This window comes from Orycteropus afer, unplaced genomic scaffold (genome assembly GCF_000298275.1).
Source record: "Orycteropus afer afer isolate SDZICR_OR568_19922 unplaced genomic scaffold, OryAfe1.0 scaffold00090, whole genome shotgun sequence".
Classification (NCBI taxonomy): domain Eukaryota; kingdom Metazoa; phylum Chordata; class Mammalia; order Tubulidentata; family Orycteropodidae; genus Orycteropus; species Orycteropus afer.
Window position 1 is genome coordinate 8510785 of NW_006921677.1, and position 20687 is coordinate 8531471.

At 38.3% G+C, this 20687-nt stretch overlaps 1 protein-coding gene across 1 annotated transcript in view; it reads right to left on the bottom strand.

The window, feature by feature from the left end:
• Positions 1-794: 794 nt before the first annotated feature.
• The window catches only part of ZEB1 (zinc finger E-box binding homeobox 1), a 320602-nt gene continuing 300709 nt past the window's right edge, over positions 795-20687 (bottom strand). The window contains exons 6-9 of the mRNA XM_007942468.2: positions 18210-18315; positions 5426-7236; positions 3257-3437; positions 795-1384 (exon numbers count right to left, since the gene is read on the bottom strand). Coding sequence (XP_007940659.1) covers positions 795-1384; positions 3257-3437; positions 5426-7236; positions 18210-18315 — 2688 coding nt within the window. The remainder of the gene's footprint in view (positions 1385-3256; positions 3438-5425; positions 7237-18209; positions 18316-20687) is intronic.

The window sequence follows — 20687 nt, forward strand, 5'->3', positions numbered from 1 at the left end:
ATTATTACCACATACTCAAACACAATTACAAACACTGATTCTGACGACGTCGCTGTCCTTACCAGTATTAACACTGTTAGTCCCTGCAATCAGAACTCAATGACAATCTTTTGAACTACATTTTAAACCACATGAGGAAGAAACTTCAGTCTTCTATCTGCTGCTTTCTTAAGGCTAACAATACACTTTAAATGATAATATGCTCTACTATGACATCTATATATTCGAAATTACTACCTTCTAGAATGAATTTATAAAAGGTAGTTAGCACGGTTTGGAACTGCATTATACTTCTCTGTGAAGGGAATTTTGTAGTGCAGAAATTCTCACATTTTAAAAAACATAATAAAATACTGAAGCGGATTTAGCATATGTTTACCAATAAAAAATTATAAAATTTCTCCCAATTGTACAGCTCAAGAATAAACCAACAAAAAAGTGATATTTAATACTGATAAAATGAAACAATGCCAGATGCTTATCTAATTAATCAGTTTCCTGTTGCATCTTTGCTTACTGAGTCACTAAAGTTTTCTAATCTGCTTCATGTTACAAACTTGTTCCTAACTTTGAAAACTGCATGAAAAATTACTAGGTCTGAGGTTCAGGCACACCCGGATTTCTTTTTTTGTGTATTTTTTTTTTTTTTTTGTATTTTGCATTTTTTATTTTTACTTTACACAGTAGTGAACGGAAATCACAGTATACAGGTTACTGTGTTTCCATGAAAAGCATGTATTATATAGAACAAACGTCATTACCAATTAGAATTTATTTTCCTTCTAGAAAAAGTATTAGGCTTCATTTGTTTTTTCTTCAGACACTCGCTCACTATTCTCGACTTTTTGTTCTATGCTGCTTGGTCGATTTACAGCTCTATCATCCTTCATTGGACCTTCCAGTTTTGCTCCTTCACCCTCATTCTCTGCCTCTTCTACTTCTTCTTCCTCTACCTCTTCCTCCTCCTCTTCTTCCTCGTCCCCCTGTGGTTTTTCACATTCTTTTTCTTCTTGCAGTTCTTCCATCTCTTTATCTTCCTCCTCATCTTCTTCTTTTTCACTGTCTTCATCCTCTTCTCTTGTCAAACTCTCTCTCTCATCCGAGTCGACCTGAGAGGGAGATGCCCTAGCACCAACATGCTCATTCGTGAGGACCTCTGGTCCTGTCTCTTCCTGCTCTGTGCCATCACGTTCCTCTGCTTCTCTCTTGCAGTAAGAGTAGCGATGATTCATGTGTTGAGAATAAGACCCAGAGTGTGAGAAACGCTTTCCACATTTGTCACATTGATAGGGCTTTTCTCCAGAATGTAATCTCATATGTTCAATCAAATGATGTTTATGTTTAAATGCCTTTTTACAGATTCCACACTCATGAGGTCTTTTACCTGCAAAATAAGAACATAGCTATGAAATAACCAGAAGAATGTGCCACAGGGGGTTCTTTTGAGAGTAGTGACTTTCTCTTATCCAATACAAGTTTTAACTCCAAGAACCACCCAAATGTCATTGCATGTGTATTATCTATAGATCAGATAGTTTTCTGTCCTTTCTCAGAGTATGAAATGAATTAAAACAGTTGATCAAACCAAACCAAACCAAACTCGTCGAGTCGGATCCCACTCATAGTGACCCCTCCTTGGGTTTCTGAGGCAATAGCACTAAGGAAGTAGATTGCCCAGTCTTCCTTCCTAGGAGTGGCTAGTGGGTTTGAACCACCAGCCTTCTGGTTAGCAGTCAAATGCCTTAGGCACTACACCATCAGAGATTCCAAACAGTTGATAAGAATATGAAAAATAAACAGGGACATTGTAGCCAAAATGGCTGAGGGTGGGGGCTAAAGAGCTTATAATAAGCCCAACCCCTTGCACAGAAACCCACGCTGGATAGAAACAGTTGTGCTGGAACCAGTTTTTCCTGCCTTGAGGGAGTCCAGTGCTACATTTTTCAGGAATTCTGCAAGCCATTGATTGATATCACCCTGCATGCATGCAATCGCCATGATGGGAGTGCAATTGCCATGATGGGAGTAGTTACACCAATGGAATCTGCAGACACTTCAAATCAGGGCTTCCCTCACCCTCCAGAGAGCAAGTTGTTAAAATTTACCAGCTCATCAGTGGATGTAATCAGTTAGACTAGGAGTCAGCAATGTGTTCTGTAGAGGACCAGATAGTAAATATTTTCGGCTTTGTGAGGCATATGGTCTGTGTCACAACTACTGAATTCTGTTGCAGCATGAAAGCAGCCAATGACAATACACAAATCAATAGGTGTGACTGTGTTTTGATAAAAGTTTATCAACACTAAAGTTTTACTTTTGTATAATTTTCATGGTGATAAATATTTTTCTTCTTCCTTTTTTCCCAATCATTTAAAAATGCAGAAACCATTCTTAGCTCACAAGTCAAAGAAAAACAGATGAAGAATCACATTTAGCCTGCAGGCCATAGTTTTCTGATCCCTGAATTAGCCTAAGGAATCTGTATTTTGTGCAAAAATTAACACTCTCAGTGTTGGGTGGGATCTAGTTCAATTTCTGAGGCAGAACTTCTATATACCACAAAAGATCTGTCTGCAACTTTCAAGGGACAAGGAAACTATGACTCATGAGAACAGCAATCTGCATTATTATTTATTATTAGGCAGCTTGCTCTTTTAATAAGCCAGATCTTGTCTCTCTGTAACTCCAGATGTTGCTGTTATGTACCATCAAGTCGACTCTGACTCATTGTGATCCCTCCTTGGGTTTCCAAGGCGGTATCTCTATGGAAGTAGATTGCCCAACCTTCCTTCCAAGGAGTGGCTGGTTGGTTTGAACCGCCTAACATCTGGCTTAGCAGTCAAGTGCCTTAGGCACTATGCCACCAGAGTGGTCCTCTATTTTGGGTACTACATTTTTATTAATATGGCATAAGCCAGTATTAGCCTTTTTTATTTATTCCTTTACTATTATGACACATAACTAAACCCTAAAAAGTATAGAAAGGGTAGACAGAATAACTGGTGTGCTAGCTTAAAGGAATTAAATCATTAAAGGAAAAATAAAATGAAACAACATCAAAAAACAAAAAATCCAAAAACAAAAAAAGGGACTTGAAATACTAAGTAGAAGTGGGAAGATAGATCAAAGTGTCAAGATCAAAGAAGTGGAAAGCAAACAGTTTTAAGTCTGATATAAGAACTTTTGCTTTTAATTTAGAATTTCTTTCAGCATATCATATCAAAAAAGGACAGTATGTTTGAGCTCATCAACATACCTGTGTGTTCATACTTATGTCTTAGTAATGAGCTACTCTTTTGGAATATCTTATCACACAAATCGCAAGCATACATTCCATTTTCTGTCTTCCGCATTTTCTTTTTGGGTGGTGTAGAATCAGAGTCATTCTGATCCTCCACATTTGATACTCCTTCTGAGCTAGTGTCTTGCCTTTCATCCTAAAGGAAAAAAGAATAAGGAAATTTCATTTAATATTGAAAAACATAAGATATAAATACAAGGCAGGTTAAAGACATACTTTGATTTATACTTTCAACAACTTTGCCAAAGAAAGCATACTGCTCATCAAGGCAGATACACTCCAAGGATGGGGGTTGATAATAGACAAAAGTCAGGTTGGGAAAATATTGTCAACACTGTAGCAATAACACATGCTATCAAAAAGAATAGATACCAAAAAGAAAAAAAATGAGGATAGTAACAAATTGCACTTGGTTCCATACGAGAAATCTGCAGAATGTTTTAACCTATGAGTTTGTTTAATGATCACTAATTTCTAACTACATCATTTACTTTCATTTTGGGTTTTACAATGCAAAAATCTTAAGGGATCTTTAAATTGTGTTATGCTGAGCTTCAGAGTTCTATGAATTAATTTCCATGGGCTTCTTAACCAAGACAAAAACAGAAGTTTCTTCTACTATTTTTCTAAGATACAAGATGAAAAAAAAGTTTTAGGTGAAACACTAGCCTAAATGAATCTTGAGAATTTCAGTGGAATAAAAAATTTCAAGCAGTCTTACGGATATAGTTTTGGGCAAGAATGTTCCCTTGTAGGTAGAATAATCCTACAGGGACTCTGCAGCAGAATTGGATCATCTAAGACACTTGAGTCTTTTCAAGAGTCTTCTATTTTGTTGCCTCTAAACCCACAAAGGTTTTCACAATCTTGTTGATGGCTTTGTAAGGGATGACAGGGGTGGTCACTTGTGAGCTGCCAACGGTGTTAAAGTAACCTGAGGTGCCCTGTTAAGTGAACTACTCAAATGATTAGATGAAATGTTAGTGGTGGGTCTTTTACTACTCAAAGGTGGGCACAACATTTTATATATGAAAAATTTAGAAGAATTCACTGATTATGTAAAACCACCGTGAAGAGAAATCACAATTCGAGGAAACCAATCAGTAGCTATATTTAAGGAAAAAAAACAGCAAATACACATTTGAGCCCAACACTGTAATTATTTTAGCTTCATCTATTTATAGAAAATACTTCAATAAGAGATATTTATCTTTAGGATTCATTTGACTCAATCAGAAATTGATGGAAAAAAAAGACTTCTGGAAGAAGTCTGAGTTGGGGCTTATTTGAGAATTGACACAACAGTCACACAAAAAAGCTCTACTGAAAACTATCTGAGCTAAACATCATGGGTTTTTAAGGAAAGTTAGAGAGAAAATATTCACAGCCATATTTTCTCATAAGCACTAAGCCTGCTTAACGTTTACAGCTCATGAAATGATTGGTAAGTTCACTAGATGAGTTCTTTGTATACTTGTTGTCTGTCTGCTGGCATAGTGCCTAAGGCATTTGACTGCTAACCAGAAGGCTGGTGGTTCAAACCCACCAGTCACCCCTCAGAAGGAAGACTGGGCAATCTACTTCCGTAGAGAATAACGCCTTGGAAACCCAAGGAGGGGTAGCTATGAATCAGAATTGACTCGACGGCAGTGAGTTTGGTTGTTTCTAGTTTTCTATAAATAGAGGTGTTAATACATAAAAAAGTAAAATCTAAGTCTACTGGTGTGAATATTTGTAAACAGGAACATATTTCCCTTTATTAATTATTATACTCAAGGCAGAAACTAATAATTTCAGGAATGTAACTATAGAAACATAAATCTAAATTAGTCGATTTTCCATTTTCTTTTTCTGTCCCAGTTTCACATAATCAGGCCTTTGAGGCTTATAAATCATTTTCACAGTAGAACACCACTTTAAACTTTAGTTGATAACTATTCCTTGGATTAATAAACACTGAAGACATCATGCCACACAAAAAAAGCCAACACTGGTGTTTCCTTTTAATAACAACAATTAATAGTAACTTACTTGTCTCTACAGTGACTGATTTTTATTAGAAAATATTAACTGAAACAAGTCAAAGTAACACTTGATCAAACAAGTTTGGGATGAAGGTTTTACCTGATTTCCATTTGGCTGAATCACTTTCAAGGGTGGTTCCTGAACTGCAGGACTGACGGTAGTTGAGTATGTGTAAGCCACCTGGGGAATTAGAATAGTTTGCTTATTGGCAGCTAGTGCTCGCAAGCATGGAACGCTGTTCTGGTCAGCAATGGCCACAATTGTGGGTAACTGGGCAGTGACTGTAGGTATAGCAATATTTATGGGATTGGCACTTGGTGGGATTACATTTACAACTGGTTCTGAGTTTGTAACACAACTGTCCTTCTGTGGCTCCTTTTTTGCACAAGACAAGTTCAAGGGTTCTTCCTGGACAGAATAAACACTGTTCTGGTAAACACTAGTGATAGATGACCTTTCCAATAATTCTCCCTGTTGCTTTGGTAGTGAAAGATCAAGAGGTTCTACTTGCGGTTCTTCTTGTGCACCCTCTGCTATGTACAAGTAACCCTGTGTATTTCTGGATGAGGAAAGGTTTAGTGGTGATGGGGACGGTGTTCTACTTCTGGAACCATTGACAGCTGATCCCACTGATAAAACTGGAGATTTAGTCATCTTCTGAGGGCTTTGTGGATTTATTGTGCTGTCTTGGGGTTCCTTTGCATTTGTAGATTGAGGCTGATCATTGTTCTTTACAGGGATATTAACTTTGCCTGGTTCAGGAGAAGATGGTTCAGAAGACTGCACTGAAATCTGTCCAGCTTGCATCTTTTCAAACCACTTTTTCACTACATCCAGTGGCAGGTTTACTGAATCAGCAATTTTTGAGAGCTCTTCTGCACTTGGTTGTGCATTCAAAGCATAATAAGCTTTTAGAAGAGACAAGAGGTTCTTTAAAGGTGGCTGACTGGGAGACAAATTGCCATCTCCAGTACCTGATGAAACAGAGGACTCCGGCTTCTCAGCTTCCGGTGCAGGGAGCTGAGGAGGCTGAGCAGGCTGCTGTAGGTCATAGTGCTTTAATTCTGGAAGTGCATTAAGATCTCCTGGGCAGTCATCACACAGAAGGCAAGTGCTATCATTCACTCCCCCTTCAAAGCTTTTGTCTTTCTCAGATTTAACAGTAAGATCTTCTGGTAATTTTTCACTTTTGCAACTGTTTGTGGGGACTGGATTTTCTTTTTTTAAATTTTGAGGAACAACTTGAAGTTGGCTAGGCTGCTCGAGGCTATAGTTGATGATAATTTTGGTTGTTCCATCTTGATCAACCAAAGGAAGACTGATAGCTGAAATAACAGAATGGCCACCTTGTTGTATGGATGAAGCACTGATTGTTTCTTGTTCTTTGGATGCAAGATTGGCTTGATTATTTTCCAAAACTTGCCTTATTACATTACCATCTACTGCCACTTTTAGTACATTCTGAATATCACTTAAGTTGATACTTATGGGAGATACCAAACCAACTGTTGGCAGAACAACAGCTTGCACCACACCCTGAGGAGAACTGGTTGCCTGTAATGGGCCACCACCACTAAAAACCCCATTTTGTAAAGGGGTTGAACAGTTGATTCCTGAAGCAACCACTATGGGCTTGAATTCATAATCCACAGGTTCAGTTTTAATTTGGTTTACAGAAAGTTGTTCTTGAAGGGGTTTATTTTCCATCTTTTGCCGTATCTGTGGTCGTGTGGGACTGCCTGGAGATGCTGACAGAGATGGTGAGGAACACTGAGACGTCTTGAGTCCTGTTCTTGGTCGTCCATTCACAGGCATCAAGCTGATACATTTTTTACTGCTTATGTGAGAGCTATAGGAACCAGAATGGGAAAAACGTTTCTTGCAGTTTGGGCATTCATATGGCTTCTCTCCTAAACAAACAAATAAAAAATTATGTTCACTGAATCATTACATATAATTTTTCTAAGAATGCATTTTCCTAAAGCAAGCAGTATCAATTTAAAAATGGCACATCATATATATGCTTGATACAATTTTACTCAGGATAATAATTTTAAGTTCAAAACCTACATGAATGTTATAAACACTGGTAAAAACTTAGTCTGAGCTGTAAGTGGTAACCAATCAAGGAGTCTTCTCAGCATATGTGTATATTTCTGTCAAAATCTGTAACTTAAAATAGTTCTCAAATACCAAAAATAATTATATCCTAATCTTGCAAACTTTTTTCTTATCCTTTTTCATTAACGTCTATATTCTGTATCTCACTCTATTCAACTGTCACAGGAGAAATTAGTGTTAGAGGAGACAAAAGTAAGCAAACTCTCTTGTAAGACTTTATAAATCTGAATGTCTATCCTTCATAGAGAAAACTTCCCATATTCATAAAATTTGTTTTAAAGAATCTCTCCTGATGGTAAGAAACTTTAAATATAGGGTAATGTTATAAGCCTTAGCTATTAAACCAGGGTGTATGTACTGGTGCAGTTATAAGGTATTTGTTCTGCTGGGTATGCAAAGCATCTTGGAGTTTCAATTTTAGTGTTAACAAATATGGTTATTAAAGACATTTTTAAATTAAGATATAGATTAGGTTATAGAGAAAAATGCAATGTGTGGAAATTGTTGAGTAAAAATATAACCTCAAACAAGCTTCTAGATTGTGGAGGCCTCCTTCAAGATGCTTGCTTAAACTCCTCAGTGGTGTAAGGCATTTATTCTCCCTGATCATTAGCAATACTTTGGTAGAAAATTTTGAGAAGCACTGAGCTAAGTGGATTATTTTCATATGAGCGTGATTTTCCACTTTAGTTTTAATTTATACGTATGTTGTTGTTATTTGCCGAGTCAGACCTGACTTACAGTGACCTCTCATTGGGTTTCCAAGGCAGTATCACTACGGATGTCAATTGCCCAATCTTCTTTCCGAGGAGTGGCTGGTGGGTTTGAACTGTGTATAGTTCACTAATTTATAATTTATAGGTTACAGATGGTAACCCTAAATAGGGTAGAAGCCTCTGAGTCTTGTTTGTCCTTTATCTCTGACACCTATCACAGTGCAGGTCACAAAGATGCTCATTGTTCTGGATTGAATTATGTCCTCCCAAAATATATGCTGTAATTCCTAACCTCTATGCCTGTGATAGGCACTCTGGTGGCATAGTGCCTAAGGCATCTGACTGCTAACTAGAAGGCTGGCGGTTCAAACCCACCAGCTGCTCCTCGGAAGGAAGGCTGGGCAATCTACTTCCGTAGCGATACCGCCTCAGAAACCCGCTGCAGAAACCCAAGGAGGGGTCACTATGAGTCAGATCTGACTCCATGGCAGTGAGATGCCTGTGATTATAATCCCATTCGGGAATGGGTTGTCTTTGTTATGTTAATAAGACAGGTTTAGTGTAGGGTGTGTTTTAAATCAATTTACTTTGAGATATAAATGAGATTAAAACAAGCAAAAGAGGCAGAGATGGGGAAAGATTGATGCCAAGTCACATGGAGATCCCAAAGGAACCAGGAAACAAGCTGAAGACACAAGGACATTGCCCTAGGGCCCACAGAGGGAGAAAGCCTTAGAGCCATCATTCTGGATTCAGATTGTGTAAGGCATTTATTTGACTGCTAACCAGAAGACTGTGGTTCAAACCCACCAAGCCACTCTTCAGAAGGAAGACTATACAATCTACTTTTGTAGTGATAATGCACTGCCGTCAAGTTGGATCTGACTCATATAGTGATCCCTCCTTGGGTTTCTGAGGTGGTATCACCACAGAAGTAGATTGCCCAATCTTCCTTCCGAGGAGTAGCTGGTAGGTTTGAACTGCCAAACTTCTGGTTACCAGTCAAATGCCTTGGGCACTACGCTACCAGAGCTCCATTTGTGGTATAGCAGTACTAAATAATTAAGGAGGATGGCACCTCTGCCTCCTTGGCTTAGGCAGCCCCATTCTCCTAGTCCATCTGAGTGGCAAACTCACCGCCTCAGGAGGCCCCTTCTTCTGTCCTTTGGGCATGTCAACCCAGCCCCTCAGCTTTGGGTGGTGGCCCCACACCCCTGGCACACCTTAACAGCAGCCCCACACTATAGAACCAAGTTGGGACGATCTGACTCTTTGAAATCTAGGAGACTGTGGCCCCACCCATTGAAATCAATAAGACCCTTCTTCCCATGCTCCTTCTAACACTTCTGCTGATTTCCAAACTGCTCCAGGGATGCTTTTTTCTTTTCTTGGAGGAGAACAAATTTAGCTCTTTTGGCCTGTTTCTTGCCTGTAGGATTCCACAAGGCAAACTGTGTTCTTTCATTTCTTCTCTGTCCCCTTCAGTCTAATCTCTGCCTTCCAGGCCCATTGAGATGGTAACTCTGGTCTCTTGGCTTTGGACAACCCCATTCTCTTAGCCTATCTGAATGGTGAACTCCCTTGGCCCCAGCAGGCTCCAGTCTTCTGCCCCTTGGGCATAGCACCCCATGCTCTCAGCTTTAGGCAGTGGTCCATCCTCTTGGCCAAAATGAATGGCAGCCCCTCCTCCAGAACTGAGTTGGTGAAGATCTGACCCTCTGAAACCTAGGAAGCCATGGCTCAATTCTTTGACACCTCAAAAGCCATGGCCCTACCCTTTGAGACCAAAGCAGCTCTGCTTCCCATGCTCCTTCTAAAGTTCTGCTGAACTCCAAGCTACTCTAGGGATAGTTCTTTTATTTTCTTGGAGGACAACAGATTTCACTCCTTTGGTCTGATCCCTGTATGTAGAATTCCAAGAAGCAGACAGTGTTTTCTCCTTTTGTTCTATCTCTGTCCCCATCAGTCTAAGCTGATGGGTATTCTGCTGTGGTAGTTGGTTAGATCCATCAGTCACAGGCTTAATCTTTTAACAAAGACTGTGTGGCCATGTCCTTGATGAACATTCTAGGACATGTGTTCCTAGTTTGAACAACAGAATTTTCCAAATCTTTTAAGTTTTGTTTTCATTTTGAACAGTTCATTTAAGTCCATCTCTTTCTTCTTACATTTTACTATAAGCAGCAAGGAGAAACCATGTGGCCCCTTTAAGATCTTTCTGCCTGGAAATCTCCTCAGCCAAGTACTGAAGTTCATCACTTAGAAGTACAACCTTCCACAGAACATCTGAGCATAATCCAGACAAGTTCTTTGCCACTGCATCAAAAGCATCACCCTTTCATTGTCCAATCACATGTCCATCATTTTCTTTTAAAGCCTCTCCAGAAGCACATTTAACATCCACATTTCCAGCAGCATTCTGTTGCTGGCACCAGATGGATTCTCTAAGATGAAAGAGATTATGTATGCAGCTCTCCTTAATTTCTTCTTAACTCTAGCCAGAATTGCTTTTGATATCCATAATTCTACCGACAGTCTTTTCAAGGCAATCTAGGCTTTTATTATTAGGTACTTTAAAACTCTTCCAGTCTCACTGCCATTGAGCCGGATCTGACTCATCGAAAGGTGATACCACAGAATGTGGAAATTATAGAACAGTATCATTAATATCACACGCAAATAAGATCTTACTGAAGATAATTCAGAAACGTTTGCAGCAGTATATGGACAGAGAACTTCCAGAGGTTCAAGCCGGATTCAGAAGAGGACGTGGAAGAAGGGATATCATAGCTGTTGTCAGATGGATCTTGGCTCAAGGCAAAGAATACCAGAAAGATGTTTACTTGTGTTTTATTGACTATGCAAAGGCATTTGATTGTGTGTATCATGACAAATTATGGATAACATTGAGAAGAATGGGAATTCCCGAGCACTTGATTGTACTCATGAGGAATCTGTACCTTGACCAGGAGGCTGTTGTTCAAATGGAACAAGGGGACACTGCATGGTTTAAAATCAAGAAGGGAGTGCGTCAGGGTTGTATTCTTTCTCCACACTTATTCAATCTATATGCTGAGCAAATAATCCGAGAAGCTGGACTATATGAAGAAAAACGTGGTCTCAGGATTGGAGGAAGAATCATTAACAACCTGAGATATGTAGACGATACAACTTTGCTTGCTGAAAGTGAGGATGACTTAAGGCACCTACTGATGAAGGTTGAAGAATACAGTCTGCAGTATGGATTACGTCTCAATATAAAGAAAACAAAAATCCTCACAACTGGACTAATGAGCAGCATCACAATAAATGGAGAGAAGATTGAGGTTGTCAAGGAATTCACGTTGCTGGGTTCTACAATCGATGCCAACAGAAGCAGCAGTCAGAACATTAGATGACGTGTAGCATTGGGAAAGTCAACTGCAAAGGAACTGTATCAAGTGCTGAAGAGCAAGGATATCTCCTTGAGGACTAAGGTGTGCCTGACACAAGCCATGATATTTCCAATTGCCTCATATGCATGTGAGAGCTGGACAATGAATAAGGAAGACCAAAGAAGAGTTGATGCTTTTGAGTTGTGGTGCTGGCGGAGAATGCTGAAAGTACCACAGACTGCTAAAAGAACTAACAGACCTGTCCTGGAGGAAGTGCAGCCAGAATGCTCCTTGGAAGCAATAATGGCCAGACTTCGTCTCACCTATTTTGGTCATGTTGTAAGAAGGGACCATTCCCTGGAGAAGGATGTCATGCTTGGTAGGGTGGAGGGTTGATGAAAGAGGGGGAGGCCTTCAATGAGATGGATTGACATGGTGGCTGTGATGATGGGCTCAAGTATAGCAGGGATTGTGGGGCTGGCGCAGGATCGGGCAGTGTTTCGTTCTGCTGTGCATGGGGTCACTATGAGTTGGAAACAACTCGACGGCACTTAACAACAACAACAACAAGTCTCTACTCATTATCCAATTCCAAAACTACTTCCACATTTTAGGTATCTGTTAGAGTAGCATTCCCACTTCTTGGTACCAAATTCTATGTTATCTAGTGCTAACATAACAGAAATACCACAAGTGGATGGCTTTAATGAACAGAAATTTATCTTTTCATAATTTAGGAGGCCAGAAGTCCAAATACACGGTGCCAGCTTTAGGGAAAGACCTTCTCTTTCTTTTGGCTCTGGGGGAAAGTCCCTGTCTCCTTAAATGTCTGTGGGCTCAGCATTCCTTGGAGATCTCCATGTGTCTTGGCAGCAATCTTCCCCTGGGTTTAGGAGGTTCTCAGCTCAGGGACTCTGGGTCCCAAGGATGCATTCTGCTCCTGGTTTTTCTTTCTTGGTGGTGGTGAGGTCCCTCCTCTCTCTGCTTGCCTCTCTCTCCTTTTATCTAAGATAAAAGGTGTGACTTGAGCAAGGATGTGACTTAAGTAATGGTAGAACTTGAATAAGGGTGTGACTTGAGTGATGTCTCCTTATTAGGCTGTTACTCAAGATACACCCTACACTAATCCTGCTTGATTAAGATATAGAGGTTAAGATTTATATCACATAAAACTAAAAACCAAACTCACTGTCATCAAGTTGATTACAACTCATAGTGACCCCCATCATGTTTCTGAGGCAGTAAATCTTTATGGAAGTAGATTGCCCCATCTTCCCTCCATGGAGTGGCTGGTGGGTTTGAACCACCAACCTTCTGGTTAGCAGTCAAATGCCTTAGGCACTATGCCACCAGAGCTCCTTAAATGGAGGATAATTACTTAATATCATGAAATGGAGAACAATTATATCAGATTACAAAACAGAGGACAACCACACAATACTACTCAAGTTATAAATATTTTTTGGGCACAGAATTCAATCAATAACACCATCCCAGTTAGCCTGGAAGACAAAGCTGAAGCCCAAGGCTGCTGAGGAGACTCCACTCAGAATCCAGAAGGGCTTGGACAAATCCAGAGTCTGAAGGGTGAGGTCATTGCCCAGTTGGTCTCAGAGAACAGAGGACTCTTTTCAAGGTTTTAGAGCTAACATAAATTATTCTACTGGGTTTGGACTTCCTTGGTGCCTGTTATCCCCTCTTTACCTCAAATTTCCCCCATTTTTAATGGAAATGTCTACTTTGTGCCAGTTTTACCATTGTACTTTGGAAGCAGATAAACTGTATTCTACATTTAGCAGATGAAGATGAATTTTGCCCTCAGGATGGAATATGCCTAAATCTCACCTATATTTGACGTAGATGCTTCAGAAGATGAAGATTGTGGACTTGAAGTTGATTTAAGATTTTTGTGATTATGTGATGGAGTGAATGTGTTTTGCATGTGGCAAGGTCATGAATTTTGGGACGCCAAAGGGTGGAATGTTACGGATTGAATTGTGTCCCCCAAAAACATGTACTTTAATTACTATCTTCTATGGCTGTGGTTTTAATGTTATTTGGGAATGAGATGTCTACATTATGTTAATGAGATGATTAGTATAAGGTGCCTCTAACTTAAGTCAATCTCTTTTGAAATACTTAAAAGAATGAAACAAACAAGCTAAAGAAGCAGATAATCGGGGAAGATTAATGCCAACTTACATGGAGATCTCAAAGGAACCAGAAACAAGTTGACGAGACAAGGACCTTAATGCAGAGCCAAAAGAGAAAGCTTAACCCTAGAGCAGGCACACTGAATTCAGGATTCTAGCCTCCTAAACTGTGAGAAAATATATTTGTTAAAGCCACCCACTTGTGGTATTTCTGTTATAGCAGCATTAGATAACCAAAAATGTTCATTAAACAGTTTTTAGATGAATGAATGGCTAATTGTAGAATTATGAAATGTGGTGATGCTGAGTCATTTTCTCAGTATCAAAATATAGCTCTTTCCCACCTCCTTTCTTTTTCATGAATTAAAATGAAAGCAGTGAGAAAGCCAATGTAATCTCTATTGGTAATACAACTTCAGTGTTGTACAGTTCAAAAAATGGGTTATATTTTCTTTAACTAGCATTCTGATTATCTGAAGAATCTGAAATTATATTTGGCAGGGATATGAAACAGTTCTCTAGTACAGTCTACTTCTCAGTGAAGAGTTTACTTTATGTTGTCCTTGAGATCAGCTTTGTTGTTGTCAGTTGCTGTCAAGTCAATTCTGACTTACTGCAACCCTAGGTGTGTAGAGTAGAACCGCACTCCATAAACTTTTCAAGGCTATGACCTTTCATAAGCAGATCATCAGGCTTGTCTTCCAAGGCACCTCTGGGTGGGTCCTCAACCTGCCAACCTTTTGGCGAGTAGTCCATCAGCCAGTCTCTGTTTAAACTGTTTTAGTGAAAGGGAAGTTACCACCCTCTGGGCAGCTCTATGAAAGATAATCTAGTCTGGTTCTGTGGAGGACCATGGATCTGGGTTCAAATGTTGGCTCTGCCACACACTATTTTCTTAATTTTTCCAAGCCTCAGTGCTTTCATGTATAAATGTAGATACATCCTCACTGAATTGTTGTAGGGCTTATATGAGATAATACAGTAAATCTCTTAATATAACCTCAATAAACATTAGTCATTCTTTTAAAAATTAAATCTACTGAGAGAAAGGTTGAGCTCCTAGCCAAAGTCAGCTTCCTATAATGGCTACTTTTCTATCTACTTTAAACAAAACAAAACAAAACAAAACAAACCTTTATATTGTGACTTGAATGAAAGTTTACAGAGCCAATTGGTTTTCCGTTCAACTGTTCATACATGTTTTTGTTTCATGACACTGAATGTAGTCCCCACAATGTAACAGCACTTTTCCCACTTCCTCCCTATGGGTATAATTTCCATTTGTCCTTCTTTCTTATCCATTCCTTCCTTCTGAGCTTTATCCCTGGGCAAATGCTTCTTGTTTGATCTCGATTCTAGTTTTCCCTTCTGATGCACACAGGGCAAGTGTACCCTTTCTTCTATATGCAGATTTTCAAGAATTTCTTGAACAGCTGTTAACACATATCTTTAGTCTTCCCTTGTGTAGATTAAACATACTCAGGTCCTCAAATATTCCTTAAAGGACATGGTTTCATAATCCTTAACTGTTTGTTAACTCACTTCTATATTTTCCAGTTTATTAATAGCTTTAAACTGAGATGCCTGGAATGGGATTCAATAATCAAAAAATGCATCAGATAAAAATTTCCAGTGGTGCTAAAACAAAGGATGTGTCTCTATTTTAACATTCTTAATGACTTGATTCCATTTTTAGATGAGCTTAGATGCTTATTCTCCTGCATATTAGGAAGATGAGCATCTATAATATAGACTATTTTATGTTTACAAACAGAGAGATAGAGGAACAAAGTGGGTAAGTCAATGACTTTGGTGTTAGGATGTCTAAGTTTAAACCCAGCTTTGTCATGTACTAGCTGAATGGCACTGTTGTTGCAATTTGCCATCAAGTCGGCCCCGACTCATAGCACTAGACAAGTTAATAAAGCTCTCCAAGCTTTCATTTTCATATCAGTTCAAAGGAAGAAATAATAGAATCTACTGCATAGATTTTCATGAGAACTATATAAGATAACGCATATAAATCCTAAGTATGTGACTAGTACACAGTAAAGTGTGTAATACATGCTAGTTTACACAATTGGCATCATCCTGATATTTAATCATTGCCAGAAAGAAAGTGTACAGAAAAATTATTCTAAAGCTGAAGTAATCATGTCAGCTAGAAAAAGCCTAGTTTCTAACTTTATAGCTTTACAGTTTATAGCTTAAGCACACAACCTAATTTATCTTTCTAGATTAGAGTCTGCAACTAGTTTAGCTTGGAAATTACACTAGGACATTGTACTGCTCAAAGTTATATGTACAATGAATACTGAAATTTATTTTAATGGCTGATGTGTTTTGTTGCATTTGACATAAAAAATTTCCAGGCAAAAAGGAATAAGGCCATTTTCTGGGGGAAAGAGGCAGGATGGAGAAATATTTGACCTCCCATTTGAATATTTTGTTTTGTAAATGCTAACCTTATGCTTGTCTTACTTCCTTAACTTTGCCTCATTTTTATTATATATTTTTAAATAAAAATTTCTTGATATATTAAACATATACATGCCTCATATTAAACAATTTTGAAAACAAGACAAGTATAAGAAAGCAATGAACGGACAGTGTAGAGGGGACAGTGGGAGTTTTGTGTTCCACACTCTGGCCTAATTTGTATTAGTGTCTTCTGCAGCAGCAACAGCAGAGCATACAGTTAACTTCTAGACCAACCAAACCCTTAAGACTTTTCTGTAGGCAGTAGCTCCCTACTTACTATGTGAGTGAGACTGATTTTGGAATATCAGTGTAGGACTTTGCAATTAAATTTCAAATTGTTATACCTAGAACAGTATTTTAATCTGATCAGAATGTCTTAAATTTTGACTCTCATCTTTGGTATGATCTATGATTCCAAACTACATCATCTATAGATCTGACAAATCCTCCTATGCAACTGCAATAAGACTATATGACTTTTATTTTGTATATGCCATGAATCTCACGTTAAATTTTGTCTTATTTTTCTTCCTCTACCCCAATTTCAGGATCCCTAGTAGCACAATGGTCAAGTGCCCAGCTGCTAAGTGTAAGGTCAGTGGTTCAAACCAACTGGTGGCTCTGTGGGAGAAAAGACCTGGTGATCTTCTCCCATAAAGATTACTGCCTAGGCAACCCTCTGGGGCAATTCTATTCTTTGTGTCAGAACTGACTCAATGGCATATAATAATCACACCAATTTTGACATTTTTCTGTTCTCTTAAACTAGCTACATGTCTGCTAACAATACCAAACCGTCTGTTGTCTGGAAGTAGATTATTAAAAAATACACTATTATTGATAAAAATTGTTCAGTAACTGAGGAACTCAAATATAGATCCTGTGGTCAGGCTGTAAAAGACAACCTCTACTTTCTAGAATCATTAATAAATAGTGAAAATAAATGAATGCTTTGGTAATAATCTTGGTTTGAGTATTTTTAAGTGGTAACTTCAGGATTATTTAAGCCTCAAAAAGCAACACTGTAAAACTTTTAGAAGTATGTTTTCAAAATAAAATACAGATAAAACCATACTTTTTTGCAGAATATGTCTGTAAAATGTAAATGTCAATATAACAATTTTCACAAAGTAAGCAATGTACAAACATTTATTTCTCATTTACTAGTTAACAGTTGAGCAATCCACTTCCGCCTTGGAAACCCAAGGAGGGGTCCCTATGAGTTGGATCTGACTCGACGGCAGTGCTTTTTTTTTTTTTAATTAGTTAACAGTTAATTTTTATTGCAATTAAATAAATCTAAAATAACACACATCAAAATTATCAGGGGATGAACAGATTTCATAGCACAATGTGGGATGCTACTGTTTTCTTTATAAGGTATTGTTTAAGATGATCCACTAAAGATGCAAATATTGCTTTCTTTGTCTATCATACATTCACTAAATGCATATAATACTTTTTTCACAAAACAATATTCATTTTGTAATTAATGATGTAAAAAATGAAGATGTAGAGAAAATTAAAGATGATGGGGAAAACATTTGTCTTTTACATTCTCATTAATGTTGTAGTTCTCTTGCCCTTTATACTACCCTCTCACTGTCTCTACTTCACCCTTCTACCATTTCCTTCTTTGAGTTCCATTTCTATTTTTCTTGTATAAAGATATCTTTACCTCCTATTTCTTTGTGCAATTTGTACCATTTTTTATTCCCTTAATTCTGCAAAAAAGGCAATAAAATAAATAGTCATCAGAAAACAAAAGTATTTTTATGTTGTACTTCTTGTTAAAACATGCTCAATTATCTTTGGATTACCAAATTTGGAGTATGTTGCATTGTATTAATTTGATATACTTTAGCTATAGGCTAAAATTCCAATAAAATACCATTTACACAGAAAATTTCCCTATATTACTCTTTATCCTAAAAGAAAAGCACAGAATTTCTGTTTTTGTATGTAGATCACGTCATGACAGGTCTATTTGTTACCAATATGCTATGATAATCAGGTGTAGAAAGAAACAAATATTTACCACTGTGGATTCTTAAGTGCTCTTTTAGGTGGTGTTTGTATTTGAAAGCTTTTCCACATTCAGTGCACTTGAATTTACGATTACCCCCAGACTGCGTCACATGTCTCTGTAAAAGAGAATTCGTATTTTATTTATAAAACCAAAGAGTTTTAGATATAAAGTACACCTTGATACAAGTAATGTTTGGGATGTTCGATGATTATTTTGTTCCTTAAAGGCTTCAAACTGTAGCAGTCACAGAAATCTAATACTTGGATTACCAAACAGGCTGGTGACAGTAGGAAAGAATAAAGAGAAAAATTTCTACTTTCTAATTTAATGTGTGGGAGTCATAGTCTATTAAACAACATAGTATTTATCAAAAATGAAGTCATGTATAAAGGCTAGGAATGTCGAGATTATCAAGTCTGTAGTTAACATAAAGAAAACTAGGCCAAGAAAATTTAGTAATCTGTCTAAAGCACAGTTACTCAGTAGAGAAAAAAGTCTCCTGACTTTCAGGCTGGGCTTTTCCCAGTGCTTTATCCTGTCTCCTTATATGTTTGACATTTCTAAAACGTTCTTTAAACTATTAAAAAAAAAAAAAAAGCTTCCGTATTTTCCAGCCAAATGTGAATTATTACAATAGCTATCTTGTCTGTTTTTATCAAATTCACATTTTATATAGTTAGAATGCATTCTGCATGCTATTTTTAAATTAATATTATAAAGCACTACATTAACTCTGGTAGTGTAGTGGCTAAGGCACTTGACTGCTAACCAGAAGGCTGACGGTTCAAACCCACCAGCCACTCCTCAGGAGGAAGGCTGGGCAATCTACTTCTGTAGTGATACTGCCTCGGAAACCCAAGGAGGGGTTGCTATGAGTTGGGTCTCGCTTGATGGCAAATAACAACACACAACAACATTAACTGTATCAACTCCCACTCAGTATCTCTAAAGGTTTTTCCATTAAGCCCTGAATAATGAATCTCCATCTGTAGATCCCAAATTTTTTATCCCCTAAATTTTCCGACTTAGTCCCCACCAGTCTTTTTTTTTTTTAAGTGATCTAATTTATCATCTTTTTTTTTTTTTTTTCTGATTTAGGTGAAAATTTACACAGCAAATTCACTTTCCATACAGCAGTTCACATACACTTTGTCTCATGACATTGACTACAGTTTACCATAATGCAACATCTCCCTTCCTACTTCCTCCCAATAGTTACCTCTTCCCTGTGTCCATCCCTCCATGCACTCCTGCCCCCTGAGCTGTCTCCCTGTGCATAAGCAGCCCTTCTTTCTCCCATGATTGTTCTCTCCAAGGAGTGTATCTACCTCAGGTAAATGTTCAACCCATATGCCTGTCTATTGTTTGGCTGGAAGCCACAGGTGTGGGTTCAATTCCAGACCTGAAAGGCAGCTAGGGCCATAGTCTCAGTGGTTCCACCAGGCTCTATCGGACCAGCAAACCTGGTCCCCTCCCCCTTTTTTTTTCTCCAAATGATTTTGAGTTTTGTTCCACATTGTTATCCCTCTCTATCCAGGATCTCCTACATAGATCTCCTTCCAAGTGGTTGACAGTAGTAACCGGGCACCATCTAGTTCTTCTGGTCTCATAGTCGAATAGGCTGCAGATCAGATGGTGTAGCAGTCACTAGGACTAATTGTTGCCATGAATTTTTGGTTTTCTTCATTCTTCTTTGCTCTGGATGAGGAGAGACCCATCGCTGCATTTAGATGGCAACTTGCAAGCTTTTAAGTTCCCAGTCGCTACTCACCAAAGTAGGAGGTGGAACAATGTTTTGTGTAGTATGTTATGCCAACTGAGCTTGATGTCCTCTTTGACTAGTATCCCGAGCTCACAGGTTCAACTACTCGATCCCTCTGGGTAGCTGTGACCAAGCAGTGACTACAACCTTGCCCCTCGTCAGCTCTACTATACACCTGGGAATTTAGATCATACACATAAATTTATAGGGCCATTGTCTACCAACCTTATACATGTTCTTGGATATACTCCCTGCTTCATAGATATACCTAATAGTTCAGCCAGTCCACCCATCTATCCACCCATACACCCATGTTTGCCTTCACTGACAACGCCATACTATATGTGCAAAAGGGTTCATCTTTGTTGTCTGTACCTACCACGTACCTCTCTATGTCTTTTTCTTCCTCAATGCCACTATATTGATCACTCACATTTGGTACATTGCTCTTCTCTTCACCCAAATCAATACTTATCTCTACCTATCTAACAGTGTTCCTTCCCCTCCCCTCCCACTCCTGGTAACCAATAAAGAAAATTTCCTTCCACAGATAAACGTTTCCTTGACTTTTACAATAACAGACTAATACAATATTTGTCCTTTTGTAATTGACTTATTTCACTCAGCATAATGTCCTCCTAGTTCATTCACATTATGTGGTGTTTTGTAGATTCTACAATATTCTTTAGGGTTGCATAGTATTCCATTGTGTGTATGTACCATAG